At 34.5% G+C, this 15176-nt stretch overlaps 1 protein-coding gene across 32 annotated transcripts in view; it reads left to right on the top strand.

Moving 5' to 3' along the window:
* LOC110115246 (STE20/SPS1-related proline-alanine-rich protein kinase) overlaps positions 1–15176 on the top strand; it is a 54915-nt gene that overhangs the window by 24332 nt on the left and 15407 nt on the right. For 31 of the 32 annotated variants that reach the window (XR_003701000.1, XM_020848432.2, XM_020848426.2 and 28 more), the window contains 9 exons: positions 4332–4400; positions 4478–4603; positions 4730–4806; positions 5041–5313; positions 6476–6558; positions 6684–6769; positions 14267–14377; positions 14457–14499; positions 14632–14678. Coding sequence is in view for 31 of the 32 variants with exons in the window: in XM_020848432.2 (XP_020704091.1) it covers positions 4332–4400; positions 4478–4603; positions 4730–4806; positions 5041–5313; positions 6476–6558; positions 6684–6769; positions 14267–14377; positions 14457–14499; positions 14632–14678 (915 nt within the window). In the remaining variant the exon portion in view is untranslated. The remainder of the gene's footprint in view (positions 1–4331; positions 4401–4477; positions 4604–4729; positions 4807–5040; positions 5314–6475; positions 6559–6683; positions 6770–14266; positions 14378–14456; positions 14500–14631; positions 14679–15176) is intronic. The other variant, XM_028695537.1, reaches the window with a different exon arrangement.

The following is a 15176-nucleotide window of genomic DNA, read 5'->3' as shown; positions in this document are numbered from 1 at the left end:
TCGATGAGTTAGCTTTGGTTTTTTGGGGTTGAGACGGTGCATCCCAATTCCATTTGCATCAAATCCTTTCCATACTTTCTGCATGATTCTCATCTCGTTCTTTTCAGAAATCGATCTGTAAAACGCTGCTTTGTTCTTAAATTACCTTTAATGTTACGTATTGCATCCTGATAGAAGCTTTTCACGAATTCATATTTCCAGAGGGATGTTTTGACTTTGATGGAATATACCTATCATAGAAGTGCTTCAAATTTCTCAGGTTTGCTTTCTTCTGTTTTTTTTGATCTTTTTTCATTTTTTTAACTGACTCAAAAACTCAAAGACTCACAATTCTTGTTAGAGACTCAAAAAGACTACACAAAGCTCTAAATAACGAATTGAAAACTTAACAAACAAAATAAAAATTTGACATTACAACTTGACAACACAACCTAGGACTAAATCCTAATTGCTCTGTATACACAATTGGTGGGGGGCAAGAAATATAGAGGAGCCTATAACCTCGCCACGTCATGAATAAGATACCGAACAAAGACCCCCGACTTAAATCCACGAAATATGACGAAGAAGAAGGGGACAGAAGGAACAACACTCTTACATTTACAAATCTATAGACCGACTTAGAGATTAAAAAACAAAATTACAAACGACTTACACAATCGACTCGAAATCAAAAGACACCCTAAGAGTTGCTTTACCAGCAGAAGGGGTTATAAGTGGAAGTGAGCAACTATGCGGAGAGAACGAAAGAGATTAGAAACGAGCGGAAAGGTTTGGAAAAGAGCTCGGCAGATTTCGGAGGGAGATGAGAAAAGAAGTAACGGACAAAGCCGCAGCTTTTTCCAGAAACCGCAGTTTTACATTTCCAAAAATACACATAATATTCACTCCTCTAAAACAATAACAATACCCCCATATATATAGGTATGAAAGCGGAATAACAAGAGACTCCCTAATAAATCCATAGGAATTTCTAAAAGACAAAACATTAAAAACTTATTGCTTTTTTTCATAAAAAAACACTCAAAGCCAAGCGAACCAAAGCGAGCACACCACGGGAGACGGAGGCTGCACGGAACCGAGGAGCCACAACACAGGGAAGAGCCAACGCAACGGAAACAGCGGACCGCCGAAATCAAAGAAGGCAAGGCACGGAAACACAGGCCGGCCAAGGGGGAAGCCAAGGAAGCACCGCATAGGTGAATATCATATTCTTGGAATTCCCAAGCCAGGTTTGGAATTCCAAGAGACCTAAATAATTAAAAAATAAAAAGCTTAAAAAGTAACATTTATATAAATAAATATAACTAGAAATCATAGCTAAATAATGAGCTAACCCTTAGTAATAAATGACTAAAGACCCAGCACATAAATGATCTAAAATTTAGCTCAAATGATGAAGCTTGTAAACCGGGGAAGACAAAAATCAATTTATTTTGGGGATTGAGTTGCCCCATCCTTTTAGTCTAACACCACTAAATTGTTGTTTTATAGTTATCTGGCTTCCATATTTTTCTGTTGCCAATTAGTGCGCGTTCAGTAGTGCTAATTTTCTGAAGAATGAGATAGCAAAAAGGTGTTAGATCCGTGGTCCAGCCGTCAAGCGGGACCGGTTCACGGAGGAAATCGCGAACAGGCGGGATTTCCGACCTATCGGAAAGGAGAACGAAAGCGGAGCGACACGCAATTCAACAGACCGCGTTTTAGGAAGGATTTTTGGGAAAGTGTTCAGAGAGAAATTTGAATGTAGGGGCTGTATTATGGGATTTCCATTTTGATTTGTTATGCCATTAATAGTTTAATTTTTTCTAGGTATTTGGACAATCTTGAATTTGGCTGAAATTTGAGAATCTCGTAGAAATAAGAGATTTCTTCATGGGCCTAGCAGGCGTCTAGAGATTATGGGAAATGAATCACTCTCTCGAAATTGAGGATACAGTATATTTGCTAATTTCCTTGCAATACTAGTATAAACACAAGTTTTTCTCGGATTTTCTGGCAGTTTTTTCCTTGCTTTCCCTACTGTTTTTGGCGTATTTTTCTGCTGTGGACAGCAATTTTACATTGGAGTCTACTTGATTGTTTTTGGTGAGAAACATTGAAATCAAGTGTTTCCTATCAATTGTATCAGAAGCAGTCGATTATGGGACCACCGGACAGGCTGAAATTACTGGAAATTCAGCAAGTTTTAATCATTTCCGGAAGTGATATTATTTGAGATCCATTGGGGAAGAAAGATGGCGGAAGAAGGTTGAAACATCTTGGAAGGCGAAAGTCGGTCAACAAGTTGAAAGCAGTATTTGGAAGGGAAGAGATTCTTCAAACTTAAAAATCAAATCAAACTCCAACAATGAAAAAGGTGAGGGGAAGTTCACAGCAATGGAAGGAAATATTTGAAAGAAACGAACTTGAAACTGAACCAATCTGCGACATGGAAGTAAGAGAGATCGACCGGACCAGGCCAATGGCATGGGAGGAAATCGAACCGACTTGCGGGGGAGGAGAGAATGTGGAGGTAGGAGTATTTCCTACGAGGAAGAGAACGACAGATGTCTCTGAACTTTATGAAGCCACCTTTCGATGGGAGTTAAGAGACTGTAGGGAGCATGGGATATGACAGAAGGGAGGGCTGAATTTTGCTAGGGAGAAGAGAGGGGTTAGAAGCGTTGAACTATGCAGAGGTGTTGAATTCGAAGAATTCGAGCTTAGCGTCGAGAGGGGGGGATTTTAAAAGGAAAAAGAAAGGAGGAAGTTATGAACGGTATGCAGAAACCGGCTCGTCTGTCCATCCGATTTGAAAAGGTAATTCAAGCGTCGAGGTGAAAATGAGGTTTGAAGGGAGGAATTAAGGAGAGTATGAAAGAAGGGGTTTAGAGTATAGAATTTCGTAACAGGATGGGACGATCGGGACAATTGGGAACGACCTCCTCTGAGGGGAATGGGGAGGCTTAATGGAGGTAGTATACCGGGGAGATCCAAGGTGAGGAATTAGAAGATGCCATTTTCTGAGGGGTGTAGAATCTGACCGGGCCATGTTTTTTTGGGCTAGGATCCTAACAAGGTGGAAAGTAGAGGCGTTACTTTGGCGGGGTCACTGGGTTGACCAAGAGGATTTGAGAGCCTTTGAAAAAAAACCCGGGCCTTGTATCTGAGCGAGGTATTGTAAGGTTCCTGGACAGGAATCAGGCTTTGGGCGAAATAAATTGGTCAGCAGTGATTGGCCTTAGGGTGAACAATGGAACTATATAGGTAATTGATTCAATGTTGTATGAGGTACTACATTATTTGTATGATACGCTGGGAGAAGCCTAATCGAGTGTCGTCGGCTGAAATTTGAGATCTCTTAGATTTAGATTTCTTTGGGCTCTAGCGGCGTCTAGAGATTTGGGAGAGATCGATCCTCCTCTCGAATTGAGGATCAATTGTATCTTTGCTATTTCCTTGCAACTACTAGTAAAATACAAGTTTTTTCTCGGATTTTTCTGCAGTTTTTCCTGCTTTCCTACTGTTTTTGGCTGTTTTTCTGCTGTGGACAGCAATTTTACATTGGATCTACTTGGTTTTGGTGAGAAACACTTGGAAATCCAAGTGTTTCCTATCAAAAGGTTTTTAATTTTTCAAGAATCTGTGAATGTTTGCTGTTCGGCCTTAACTTTGCTGGTGATTTTATTTCTATGTGGCTTTGCGCTGCTACTCTGTTTGCTTTTTTGTGGTTAGTGTACGTTTTGCTTACTTGTCTTATTGCTCTGTCCTTCTGTACGAGGCTGCTTGCTAGCTTTTAGGTGATTTCTTATTGTTTACAGAGCAACATCGCATCTAGCTTTTAGGTGATTGCTTATTGTTTACATAACAACATCTTTTGACGGCTTAAAGTTTCAAAGTGCTTATTAATATTTGATGTAATATGTGAATTTTTACAATAATTTTATTTTTCTATGGAGGTGGCAACGATTTAATACCTTGTAATGTTTTCTTAGTTTTATTGTTTAGGTTGTCTAAAATTCTAGGCTTTTTTGCTTTGTTTGTGCTTTGTACTTTGAAGAATATATTGCCTTTGAGCGTTGCATTGCGCCTTGCACGTTGGCAGCACTAGATGATATGTTCAGTGATGATTAGATGTACTTGGCATATTGGACTTTTGTAGCTATGTCAGAAATGAGAATTAATAGGAATTAAAGTTTTAAAGAGAGGATTTTCTGTCCCCATTCATCCGTTTCTCTGTTGTTTGTTGTATTCCTTGCATTATTTTTATTGTTGTTAATTTTGCCCCCTGCACAATTGATTTGGAGTCCTGTTTTATAGAAATGACAAAAAATCATGTGGTGTTGCAGCGTGAGTACATCCGAGGCATCAGTGCTTGGAATTTTAATATTGAAGACTTGAAATCCCAGGCAGCCCAAGTTAGTATTCAAAATAGTTTATATTTGGCATGATTATTATATTATATTGGATGCGTATTGATTGAAGTTATTTGCAGATCCAAGAGGAGACGCCCAATTTAGAATTAGATGTGAATCATCGTACTAATTATGCAAATGATTCTGTACAGCAGATTGCTTCTTATGAAACAGATGATGTTGCCAATGTTGTCACATCAAGGAAGGTAAAATGGCAACTAAAGTGATTCCAGAGTATATACTATTATCTTTTGAAAGATTTTAGTTAATTTTGTTTTATTTATGCTAGTTGATAACCATTAATGTTGTTTAATACTATTTCTCTTTATTAGGAAAAGTTTCAAGATCTTCAAGATTTTGATGGTCTTCTCAGCACTGCCTTTCCTATTCGTCCTCTTAAAGCACTTGAGTATGCTATAATGGTTCTATGTTCATTTTAAGATATGTGTTTTCAATTTGTTGATTCATTTGTTTCTTTCAACTTGAGTTACTGTGGGTGACCTTTTCAAGTAGCATAAACTTGGTTGAAAATGAGTAATTGATCATGCTTTGCTAAATGCAGATGAATTGATAATGCTATATTTTATTTGTAATAACTAGCAATAATATTTTAAATTTGACTGGTAATACATTTATTCTGTAGAGGCTATTTTGATGTTCCTGAGGATGAGATCAAAGATGCAAGCCCCAATGGGCAGGTTGGCATGCAGTTGGATTCAGAACCACTAATCCTTATGAATCAGGGATCACATGAAGTCAATTCAGAAAGTAAAAATACTCGTGCTGAGAATTTAGAAAACAGCACTTTCGTGGTCAAACACTTGGATGTTTCTGGACGGCAGAAAGTTTTTAGTGGTTCACTTCTACCAGAACATCTACTTTCACATGCAAGGAATACTGCTCTACCCACCGAGAGGTAAACTTATACTTCACAGTAACGTTAACATTAAGAATATAGTTTTTATGATTAACTTTTCCTTTTATGAGGAAAAGAAAAGCGACATACGTTTTTATGTTTCTCTTTCTCTGTTGAGCTTTCATACTGCTTGTGTTTCCAGGACATTATGACATGGACGGACTAGAAACTGCAAATTGGTTCACATTATTTTAGTTAAATTATGTGATCCCATTAAGTCTTTGTATTTGTTAGTCATTCAAAAGTTCGAGGCTTCTCATTGGAAAATTTACCCCCTTATTTGTTTATTAATATAGTATGTTTGTATTGAAATGAATCCTATACGTTGTTGTTAGACCGGCCCAGGATGGGCCGGTTGGACCGGTCCAGCAGGGACCGGTCCGCGTCTACGCGAGACGCACGCGAGAGAGCCGAACGGGCGGAAACGGCTCTGCCGTGAGCCGTGGAGTTTAGGAGGGAAATTTTGAACGTAAAAGGCTGTTTTAGGAAGTTTATGATTGTCCTTTATGATTAATTTTGTATAATTAGGAGTTTGGGGGGAATTATCTCCTCATCTTGAATTTGAGTTTTCTCTTTGAGATCTAGGTTTTGTTTTGGGCTCTTGGCTTCGCCGGAGACTTTGGAGAGTACGTTCTTCCTCTCGAATCGAAGAACAAATTGTATCTTTGCTATTTTCATCATCTACTAGTAAAATACCGGTGTTTTCTCCTAGTCTCCAGCAGTTTTCCTCGTTTTTTCTACTGTTTTGGGCTGATTTCCTGCTGTGGACAGCAGCTCGCCTTGAGTTTTGTTGCTAAAGTGATTAGGGAATACTTGAAATCAAGTATTTCCTATCAGTTGCCTAGGACATATCAATTACAATCAAAATATACTCATGTGATCTGAAATTCTGCATAGTTGTTTATGACCTTTCAATCTTTAGTTTGAGCTACTCATTATTTGAAAAATTTTTTAGCTGTAGCTTTGATAGAATATTTAGTCTAGCATAAAATGTTTGTAACGATTTTGCTGGTATCTTCCTTTTTTCTTTTGTTGGCTGATGAGTTTGATTACTTCTTTGAAATTCTTGAATAATATATGAATTTTTTAGTGTGAGCATTTTAGATTGATGTTGATTCATGAATTCTTTAATTATCCTCAAGTGCTTTTTATTAAATTTTAGGGATGAATTACACCAGAAGTATCATAGCGAAAAGAATTACAGTGGGCCCTTATTAAGTCGTCATTCCTCCAACCATTCATCTGGTCTGAACTTTAACTTGTTGCTTCTTCATATTTTTCTAGTAATATGAAATGCTTTCAGTTCATAGTTTATTTTAAAATGCTGATTCTTATTTCCTCCTGGAAACAATAATGTCATGGTTATGAAGTGAATTTGAATGATGAATCATCAGAAGGACGAGTTTTTCAACGTAAGGGGCGTTTCAAGGTTACTTCATCAGATGCTGGAAATAAGGTATGCATTATTTACAAAGTAGAACTCTAACGATTAAAACAAGGTATTTGGCTCGCAGGCTGGACTGTTAGTATTGATGGTCTTATGAGCTCACTAAAAGAGCTTAGGCAATATCATAATAACGTTTTTGACTTTAGATATTGATGTTCTTTTCGCTCTAGTTGTCAAATGTACTGTGTTAACATTACTGTTCTAAACATCCGGTGGATTGTAAGCCCAAATCAAGCCCTTGATAACAATGGCGTTTTTGTGCACTTGCTGAGGCTCATAAAAATTTGGTGGATGGATTTCTTGTTATCATTCGTAATACATGTAACCTATTTTGGTAACTTAAATTTCTGCCATGTACGCTAGTAAATTGAGTGATGGGTGGTGGTTAGAAAAAGTTTTCTTATGCATGTCTTCTACAACAACAACAACATCATCAAGCCTTTATCCCACTACGTGGCGTCGGTTACATGAATTTATTTTCTCCATTATGTCATGTTAAGAGTCAAATTCTCATTTAAATCTAATAAATGAATGTGATTTCTAATATTCTCTCACCTAGTCTTTTTAGGTCTATCTCTACCTTTCTTTAGATAAGCCAAATTTAATACATATACTTTCCTAACAAAGTCATCAGAAGGCTGCCATTTTATGTAACCAAACCATCTTAGGCGGCTCTCTCTAATCTTATCTTGCACAGGAGATATTCCATCCTTTTAACGTATATGCTCATTTCGTATCCTATCTCTAAGAGTAAAGTCGCTCATCCACCTAAGCATCCTTGTCTACGCAAGACTTAATATTATGCTTCTCTTTTAATGACCAAAATTTTGCACCATAAAGCATTGCAGGTCTCACCACCGTCTTATAGAATTTTCCTTTTAAGTTCGAGGGAGACTTTTCTATCACACAACTAGCCTGGTGTATTCAGCTCCCGCTCTAGTCTTATCAACAAGAAGAATATTATCAACAAAAAGCATACGCCAGGGTATAACCTCTTGCAAATGTCTAGTGAGAACATCTATGACTAAATCAAAAAGATATGGGCTTAAGGCTGATCCTTGATGTATATCTTCTGCAATTGGAGAATATTTATTTTGTAACAAAAAAATCTTTTAGCTTTTGGAGAATATTACAAAATATTTATTTTGAGAAATGATTATATTGGGTGAGTTACACGGGTTGCATCAAATAGTTTTGTTAAGGCTAATGATGATGACAACAATGTTATATTTCTTAAACTTTGGTAAGTTGCAAAATTATTTGGGCATTCTTTAATTTTGGAAAATAGTTTAAGTTCTCATGCGATTGCCAATATGTAGAGGGCGGGCTTGGAACAATGTTTAGGTTTCTTTTTTTTCTTTGGTGACCTGGAGGCCATGGATTCAATTCATAAAAGCAGCCTTATGCAATGTTAAGAGGAAGGTCGTGTATGCCAATCCCTTCCAGACCACACATTGGTTGGAGCCTCATGCACTTGATATGTTCTATTACACAAATATTGCCACATGGAAAATATTGATTTTAAATTTTATCAGTATTGGGGCCAAATTTTATCAAAATATTAATGTGCCAACTAAAAGATGTCAGATGAGTGGAGAAGGGGTGTGTTAATTCCTATTTTTAAGGATAAAGGTGATGCACAAGAGTGTGCAAAATATAGGGGAATTAAGTTGACATGGCATGCTTTAAAATTTCGTGAGAGAGTTATTGAGCATATGTTACGACATGCTACTAATGTTTCTCGAAATCAATTTGGATTCATGCCAAGTAGGTCTACTATGGAAGCTATACATTAATTGAGAGGTTTGATGGAAACGTTTTGGGAGAATAAGGAGGATCTACATATGATATTTAAAGCTTATCATAAAGTTCAAAGAAAAGTGCTATGGAGTGTTTTAGAAAAGAAAGATGTTAATAATACTTATACTCAAGTCATTAAGGATTTGTATGTGGTAGTTGTTACTTGTGTTCAAACACAGGGAGGTTGGACCAAGTATTTTCCTATTTCAATTGGATTACATCAAGAAGGTCAACCTTAGGGTCTAAAGATTTTCGTTTTGAGTAGATCTAAAACTGAATATGGAGTGTAATTTTAGTAATAATAGATCTAGTGGGGGGATTGTGATTGGGCGATCAAGTTATTAATAAGAGTGCATATTTTAGATATCTTGGGTCTATTGTTCAAAGTGATGGTGAAATAGATGGGGATATTATTAGTAGAATTCAAGTTGGATGGTTGAAGTGGAGGAATGCATCGTGCTTGTTGTGTGATAGAAAAGTCCTCTTTAAACTTAAGGGAAATTTCTATACGATGGTGGTGAGACTTGCAATGCTTTATGGTGCAGAATGTTGGCCATTAAAAGAGAAGCATAATATTAAGTGATATTAAGTGTTGTAGAGATGTGATGCCCAGGTGGATGAGTGGCTTTACTCTTTGAGACAAGGTACAAAATGCGCATATACGTGAAAAAGTTGGAGTAGCTCCATTGGAAGATAAGATTAGAGAGAGTCGCCTTAGATGGTTTGATTATGTAAAATGGTGGCCTGTCAATGACCTGGTTAGGAGAGTAGATGTATTAGATTTGACTTATGCTAAGAAAGGAAGAGGTGAACCTAAGAAGACTTGGTTAGAAAATATTAGAAATGATATTTCTTTATTAGATTTAAATGAGCATTTGACTCTTAATATGACACAATAAAGAAAAATGATTCACATAACCCATCGTATGTAGTGAGATAAAGGCTTGATGTTGTTATTGTTTTTGTTGTAGTTGGATTACATCAAGGACCAGCTTTAAGTACGTATCTTTTTTCTTTAGTCATGAATGTTTTTACTTGACATTTGCAGGAGGATGTACCCTGAAGTATGCTTTCTGCTGATGATATTCTTCTTGTTGATAAGACTAGAGAGGGAGTTCAAGGTAAACTTGAATTATGGAGGTCAACCTCAAGAGTATAAAGGTTTTCGTTTGAGTAGATCTAAAACCAAATACATGGAGTGTAATTCTAGTAGTAATAGACCTGATGGGGGATTGTGATTTTAGGCGATCAAGTCATTAATATGAGTACACATTTTAGATATCTTGGGTTTATTGTAAAGAGTGATGGTGAAATAGATGGTGATATTATTAATAGATTTCAAGTTGGATGGTTGAAGTGGAGGAATGCATTGGGCCTATTGTGTGATAGAAAAGTACCACTCAAAATTTTGGTAAATTTTTTTAAGATGGTGGTGGACCTGTAATACTTTATGGTATAGAATGTTGGCTATTAAAAGAGAAGCATACAATTAAGTTAAGTGTTACAGAGATGAGGATGCTTAGATGGATGAGTGGCTTTACTCTTATAGATAGAATGTGAAATGAGCATTTATGTGAAAAGGTTAGATTAGCTCCAGTGGCATATATGATTAGAGAGAGTCACTTTAGATGGTTTTGTCACATAAAATGTTAACCTTCTAATGACTTGATTAGGAGAGTTGAAGTATTAGATTTTGCCTATGTTAAGAGTGGTAGAGGTATATCTAAAAAGACTTGGTTAGAAAATGTTAGAAATGACATTTTTTTATTAGATTTAAATGATAATCTGACTCTTAACATGATGCAATGAAGAAAAAGGATTCATGCAGTCGACTTCTTGTAGTGAGATAAATACTTGATGATGTTATTGTATTATTGTTGTGCCAATCAACTAAAAGTGTAGCATTATATATAAAATTAGTTAAAATCAAAGCAATTAATGCATTAAAAGATAGGTAAGTGCAAATTTTTATTCATTTTATTGAATTTAATCTACTGAGAAGAGAGTATATCTAATGCGTGGGATTATCCAAAAGAAACAATATTCATGCTAAAAATCTCCCATGTATAAATCATTTTTAGTTGGGATTTAGGTTGTGATTCCCTTATAATCACTTAAATGAACTTATTTTTTGAAGCATTCATTATTCATTTATGGAACATTTGCATATTCTTATTCATTTGTTATTTCTGAAGGTGAAAATTCCTACACTTCACAACATAGTTATGTAGATAGGGATAAAGCACACAATGCTTAAGAGGAGATACCTCAACACTTAACAATTTTTTCAATAGCGTGATGTTTAGATGCTTGAGAACTACATGTTGGAAGAGCGAGAAAAAATGTGGGTTTATGTTTAATAAAATACTTGAATGCTTGGTTTTTTTGCTTGGATTAAAAGGATATTTATGTGCTAAAACCACGTGCAAAAACTTAACTAGTCATTGCTCAAAGTAACATAATAATCGTCATGTATGTTAAGATTTGTACTAGCCATTATGTCGGGCAATGGATGAATTATATATATATGTTATTTACAGAACTTATTATCGAGAGACCAGCCATATATTCAGTCGAATAACCGTATTTATTTAAGATTAGGTCTTAAGGGTCAACTTGAATGTGTCCATAACTAGAGTTGCAAGCAACATAAGTGAACACTGACTTGTCTGTCTATTTACATTCATGAGCACAATCGTATGTTATTTAACAAATAACTCACCAAGAGCTGAATGAAATACCCATTTGATTATGATTTTTTTTTTTGGTAACTTATTCTATGTTATGATATCAATATTCTTATTTTATATAGACTTAAAATTTTTTTTAGTGTTAATAGAAGTATAAGTATCATAAATTTTTGAGCAAATAGTTAGATGGATAGATTAAATATCTCATCTATTTATTTACATCATTACCATTCTATATATTATTTAGTTAGCTTGGTCAACGCTTTATTACGATGTCAACTCGATAATTGAATGTGCTTGAAGAAGAATTTGAAACTAGTGTCATGTTCCAGCTCTAATTGAGCTTGATAATAAAATATGAACTAGTATGAATGATGTAGTATTTAGTTTGACTTATTCATTTTCATCCTAATCCTTAAGACAAAGCATGTATAGTCATCGGGCTCATATGTATGATTTAAGCTCATTATACATTTTTTATTAAAACCGATAAACATATCTGTTTAATAAGTTTTTTAGAATAGGTGGAAAATTTTCATTTATATTTTCCCATAATATATACTTTTTTGGTAAGAACATTTTTTGAGAAAATTTTGAAAGTAAATTTTTCGAAAGAAAGAATTTAATAATAGGCATTAAGTTGATTATCAGTTTTAAGCTAGTAATAATGAGCTGAAGTCCCTCTTATCTATCAAGAATTTACATAAATTCCCTAAGAAAAAGGAAGAAACAATTAGAGTTAACTCAAATATGTCTGGAATTCTCAAAATAGTAAGTAAGCTAATTGGAGCTAGCACAATTTAGGTGAGAAACATAAATACTCTCTCAAGATGTCTAAATTGTCATGGCATCCTCCAAGTGCCGTTGATGTATTTGTGTTGTTGGACTTGGTCAGTTGGGGTAGCTGTTGTTTTCTTGTCACTATAATGTGCTTTTTCCTTCAAGGTTGCGATATTCAGACTAGACATAGAACCGAAAGAAGGAGAGGTTCAATATTCAATGGTTTGACTAGGGTTGAATTTTTATTATAAATTTTCATTTATAAATTATTAAGATGAGATCATTTATAGTTAATGAATAAATAAATAAATAATTTTATAGTATATAAATAATAAATAACAACAACAACAACAACAACATCAAGCTTTTATCCCACTACGTGGGGTCGGCTACATGAATCCTTTTTCTCCAAAAGTATATAAATAATAAATGAAATATATAATTTATTAACATTGTTAATTAAGAATAAATGCTATTTACATGATAAAGGTTTAGTTAAAAATTCTATTTTAAAATATATATTGTATGTTGTAAACTTGAAAAGCAAGAACTTCAACTTTTTTAGTCTCACATCACTTAGGGAACTTCCTCTTGGAAATGTGAACACTTTATATTGCTTTTGAGTTTGGATGGGGTAAGAAACCATGCTTTCCTTCTTATTATTTTTGGTATTGGTTGGAAGTAAGTTATATTAACTCATGTAAAGATGTGCATTATTAGGATAAAATTGTAAAATTGAATCAATCTCATTTAATAAGTTTGGTTCGGTTGTTGTAGTATTAGTTTGATTATTAGTTGTATTTTTTCGTTTTTCCAATTTTTTGTTATTGGTTTACTTCTTGGTTTTGTAAAGTTGATCTAACTACAAATTGATTATCTTCAAATATTAAATTAACAAAGCCCATTAACTATAAATAAACAAGTAATAAAAATATCAACATGAATATTATTTACTCTACATGACAAACTTATAAATTTTAGGCTTTTAGCAAAGTTTAATTGGCATTTTTTAACACATGTTATTTAAGCTAAAAATAATTAATTTCATTGCTATAGTTAATTGCATTTTGGTTCCAAAACCAAGCAGAACTGACAATTCGAAAAAAATTGATTGGTTCAGTTTTCAAAAATTAATAACCAAAATCAATTGGTTTAGCTAATTCATTTGACAAATTGACCAAACTGACCAACACCCCTATTTTCAGGGTTGTGATTGAGCTCTCTTTTGTGCAGCATCAGTAGATCGTTTTTCTCATTCACTTTTATGACAATCATTTGTACTTGTCTTTCATGTGATGTATGAAGTTTTACCACAAGGACTCATCTTTGTTATGAAGTTCTACTATCAGGATGACCCTATGACATTTCGATCTCTTTTGTTGAAAATGTTCGCTTATAACCCTCTCATTAGGGTCTTATTTTGTTTGTTCATCTGTTGGGTTGTTCTAGAGCATGGTCGTTCATGTATTATATTGACCATAACTCATTGAACTGATCATTTAATTTGATATAACCTTCTATTTCCGCTAAAAAAAAAAAAAATCAAGAAAGAAACATATTGATGTTAAAAGGAGAAAAATTAGAAAGTTGTACCTAGTGTATGGTGCTCCCACTTCTATAGGGTATGAAGAGTTAATATAAAGAATAAGGAACATATTGGCGCATTGGTGAATGATGCACGTCAATAAGGCATGACCTAACTATATAAACAATTTGCAAAAGTGTGAGTTTCGTAAATATATTTAATAATAAATTGTCTTTATTTAGAAAATGTAATCGATTCTCAATTATAGGCAGACATAGTTCATTTTGTGAAATAAAGAAGTGTGACCTACTGTCTCAAGATCCTACCTATATAACTTTTGTGTAAGGGTTGCTGCAAAGAATGACTTGGGTGCAATGGTAGTATGGTACATAATATGTCAGTGCGGTATCTATATGAACAAAGTGCAAAAGAATGAATGCTTGCAAGATATTTAATAGTAAGTTGTCATCCTTTGGAAAATGTAACTGATTCTCAATGATGAGCTTGCCTAGTCTCATTTTATGAAATAAATAAAATGAAACTTTGGATGATTTTGATGTAGAAATATAAGTTAGTTTTGGTAAAATTAGCCGCTATTTTTTCAGGATTTGTTAACTACATCAATAGTTTTGAGAAGCAACATAAATTAGCTAAAAAACGGCACACATTCTTTTGAGACTGCCAACTTGATCTTTTACATTTGTTTCTTAGGTAGCAACATTGGTCAATCCAGCAGTTGGCTTAACTGCAAGTGCTACTTTGGAGGCTGCTACAATCCTTCCAACTTTGCAATTTATATTTCAGCTAAATGTTATTCAAAGGGTATGCATCAGAATGTTTCATTGGAATCATTTGCTTTTATTTTTGTGACTGGTGTTCGTGTCTTTTGTCCCTTTGACAGGAACAAATAGTTAAATTGCTCAAACTTGTGGAACAAGCTTCTGGTATTTCTTGTTCTTTGTCATTGTCATTGTTTTGTTTTATTTTTTTTTTTTTCACATTTTCTTCTTGATGCAATTTTTCCACAATTTCACTTGCTCAGATCATTTTTGTATAAATTCTGTTATTTGGTACAGGTCATCATGTGGAGCCTTCTGGTTTGGGTGGTGGCGAGTTATCACAGGTATGATCTCCGTACTTTTGCTGGCATTCTACAATTTTTATCCTAGTCAACGTGTGTGCAAATTCATATTCTTGTGTTAGAGATCTCATCTGTTGTGAGAGAAATTTTTTTGTTATATCTCATTGACTGAATATAAAAGTCTATGCATGGAAAATATGAAGAACAAAAACGAAATATAATAATTAGGAAAATATTCTCATTTATGAGAATACATTACAGATTTACAGCAATAATAATTCTTTCCCATGCAATACATTCCTACGATAACACCCTCTCAAACTAGAGCATATACATCAATAAATTCCTGCTTGTTACAAATATTAGAAAATTAAAAAGGTCCTAGTGATGAGGACATCGATCCAAGGTTCAAACAGGTGTATTGCCGGAAGCATCGCAGATCGACAGCCACGATTCAGAGCTTATATTTTTAGTTATTATGCATTTTATTTTATGTATTCCTTTTTGTACCCTTATGTTGAGTTGAGTCATGTTGGGGCC

The sequence above is a fragment of the Dendrobium catenatum genome, unplaced genomic scaffold, assembly GCF_001605985.2.
Source record: "Dendrobium catenatum unplaced genomic scaffold, ASM160598v2 fragScaff_scaffold_651, whole genome shotgun sequence".
NCBI lineage: Eukaryota > Viridiplantae > Streptophyta > Magnoliopsida > Asparagales > Orchidaceae > Dendrobium > Dendrobium catenatum.
The sequence above is the reverse complement of the archived record's forward strand: the minus strand, read 5'-3'. Positions and strand labels throughout refer to the sequence as shown.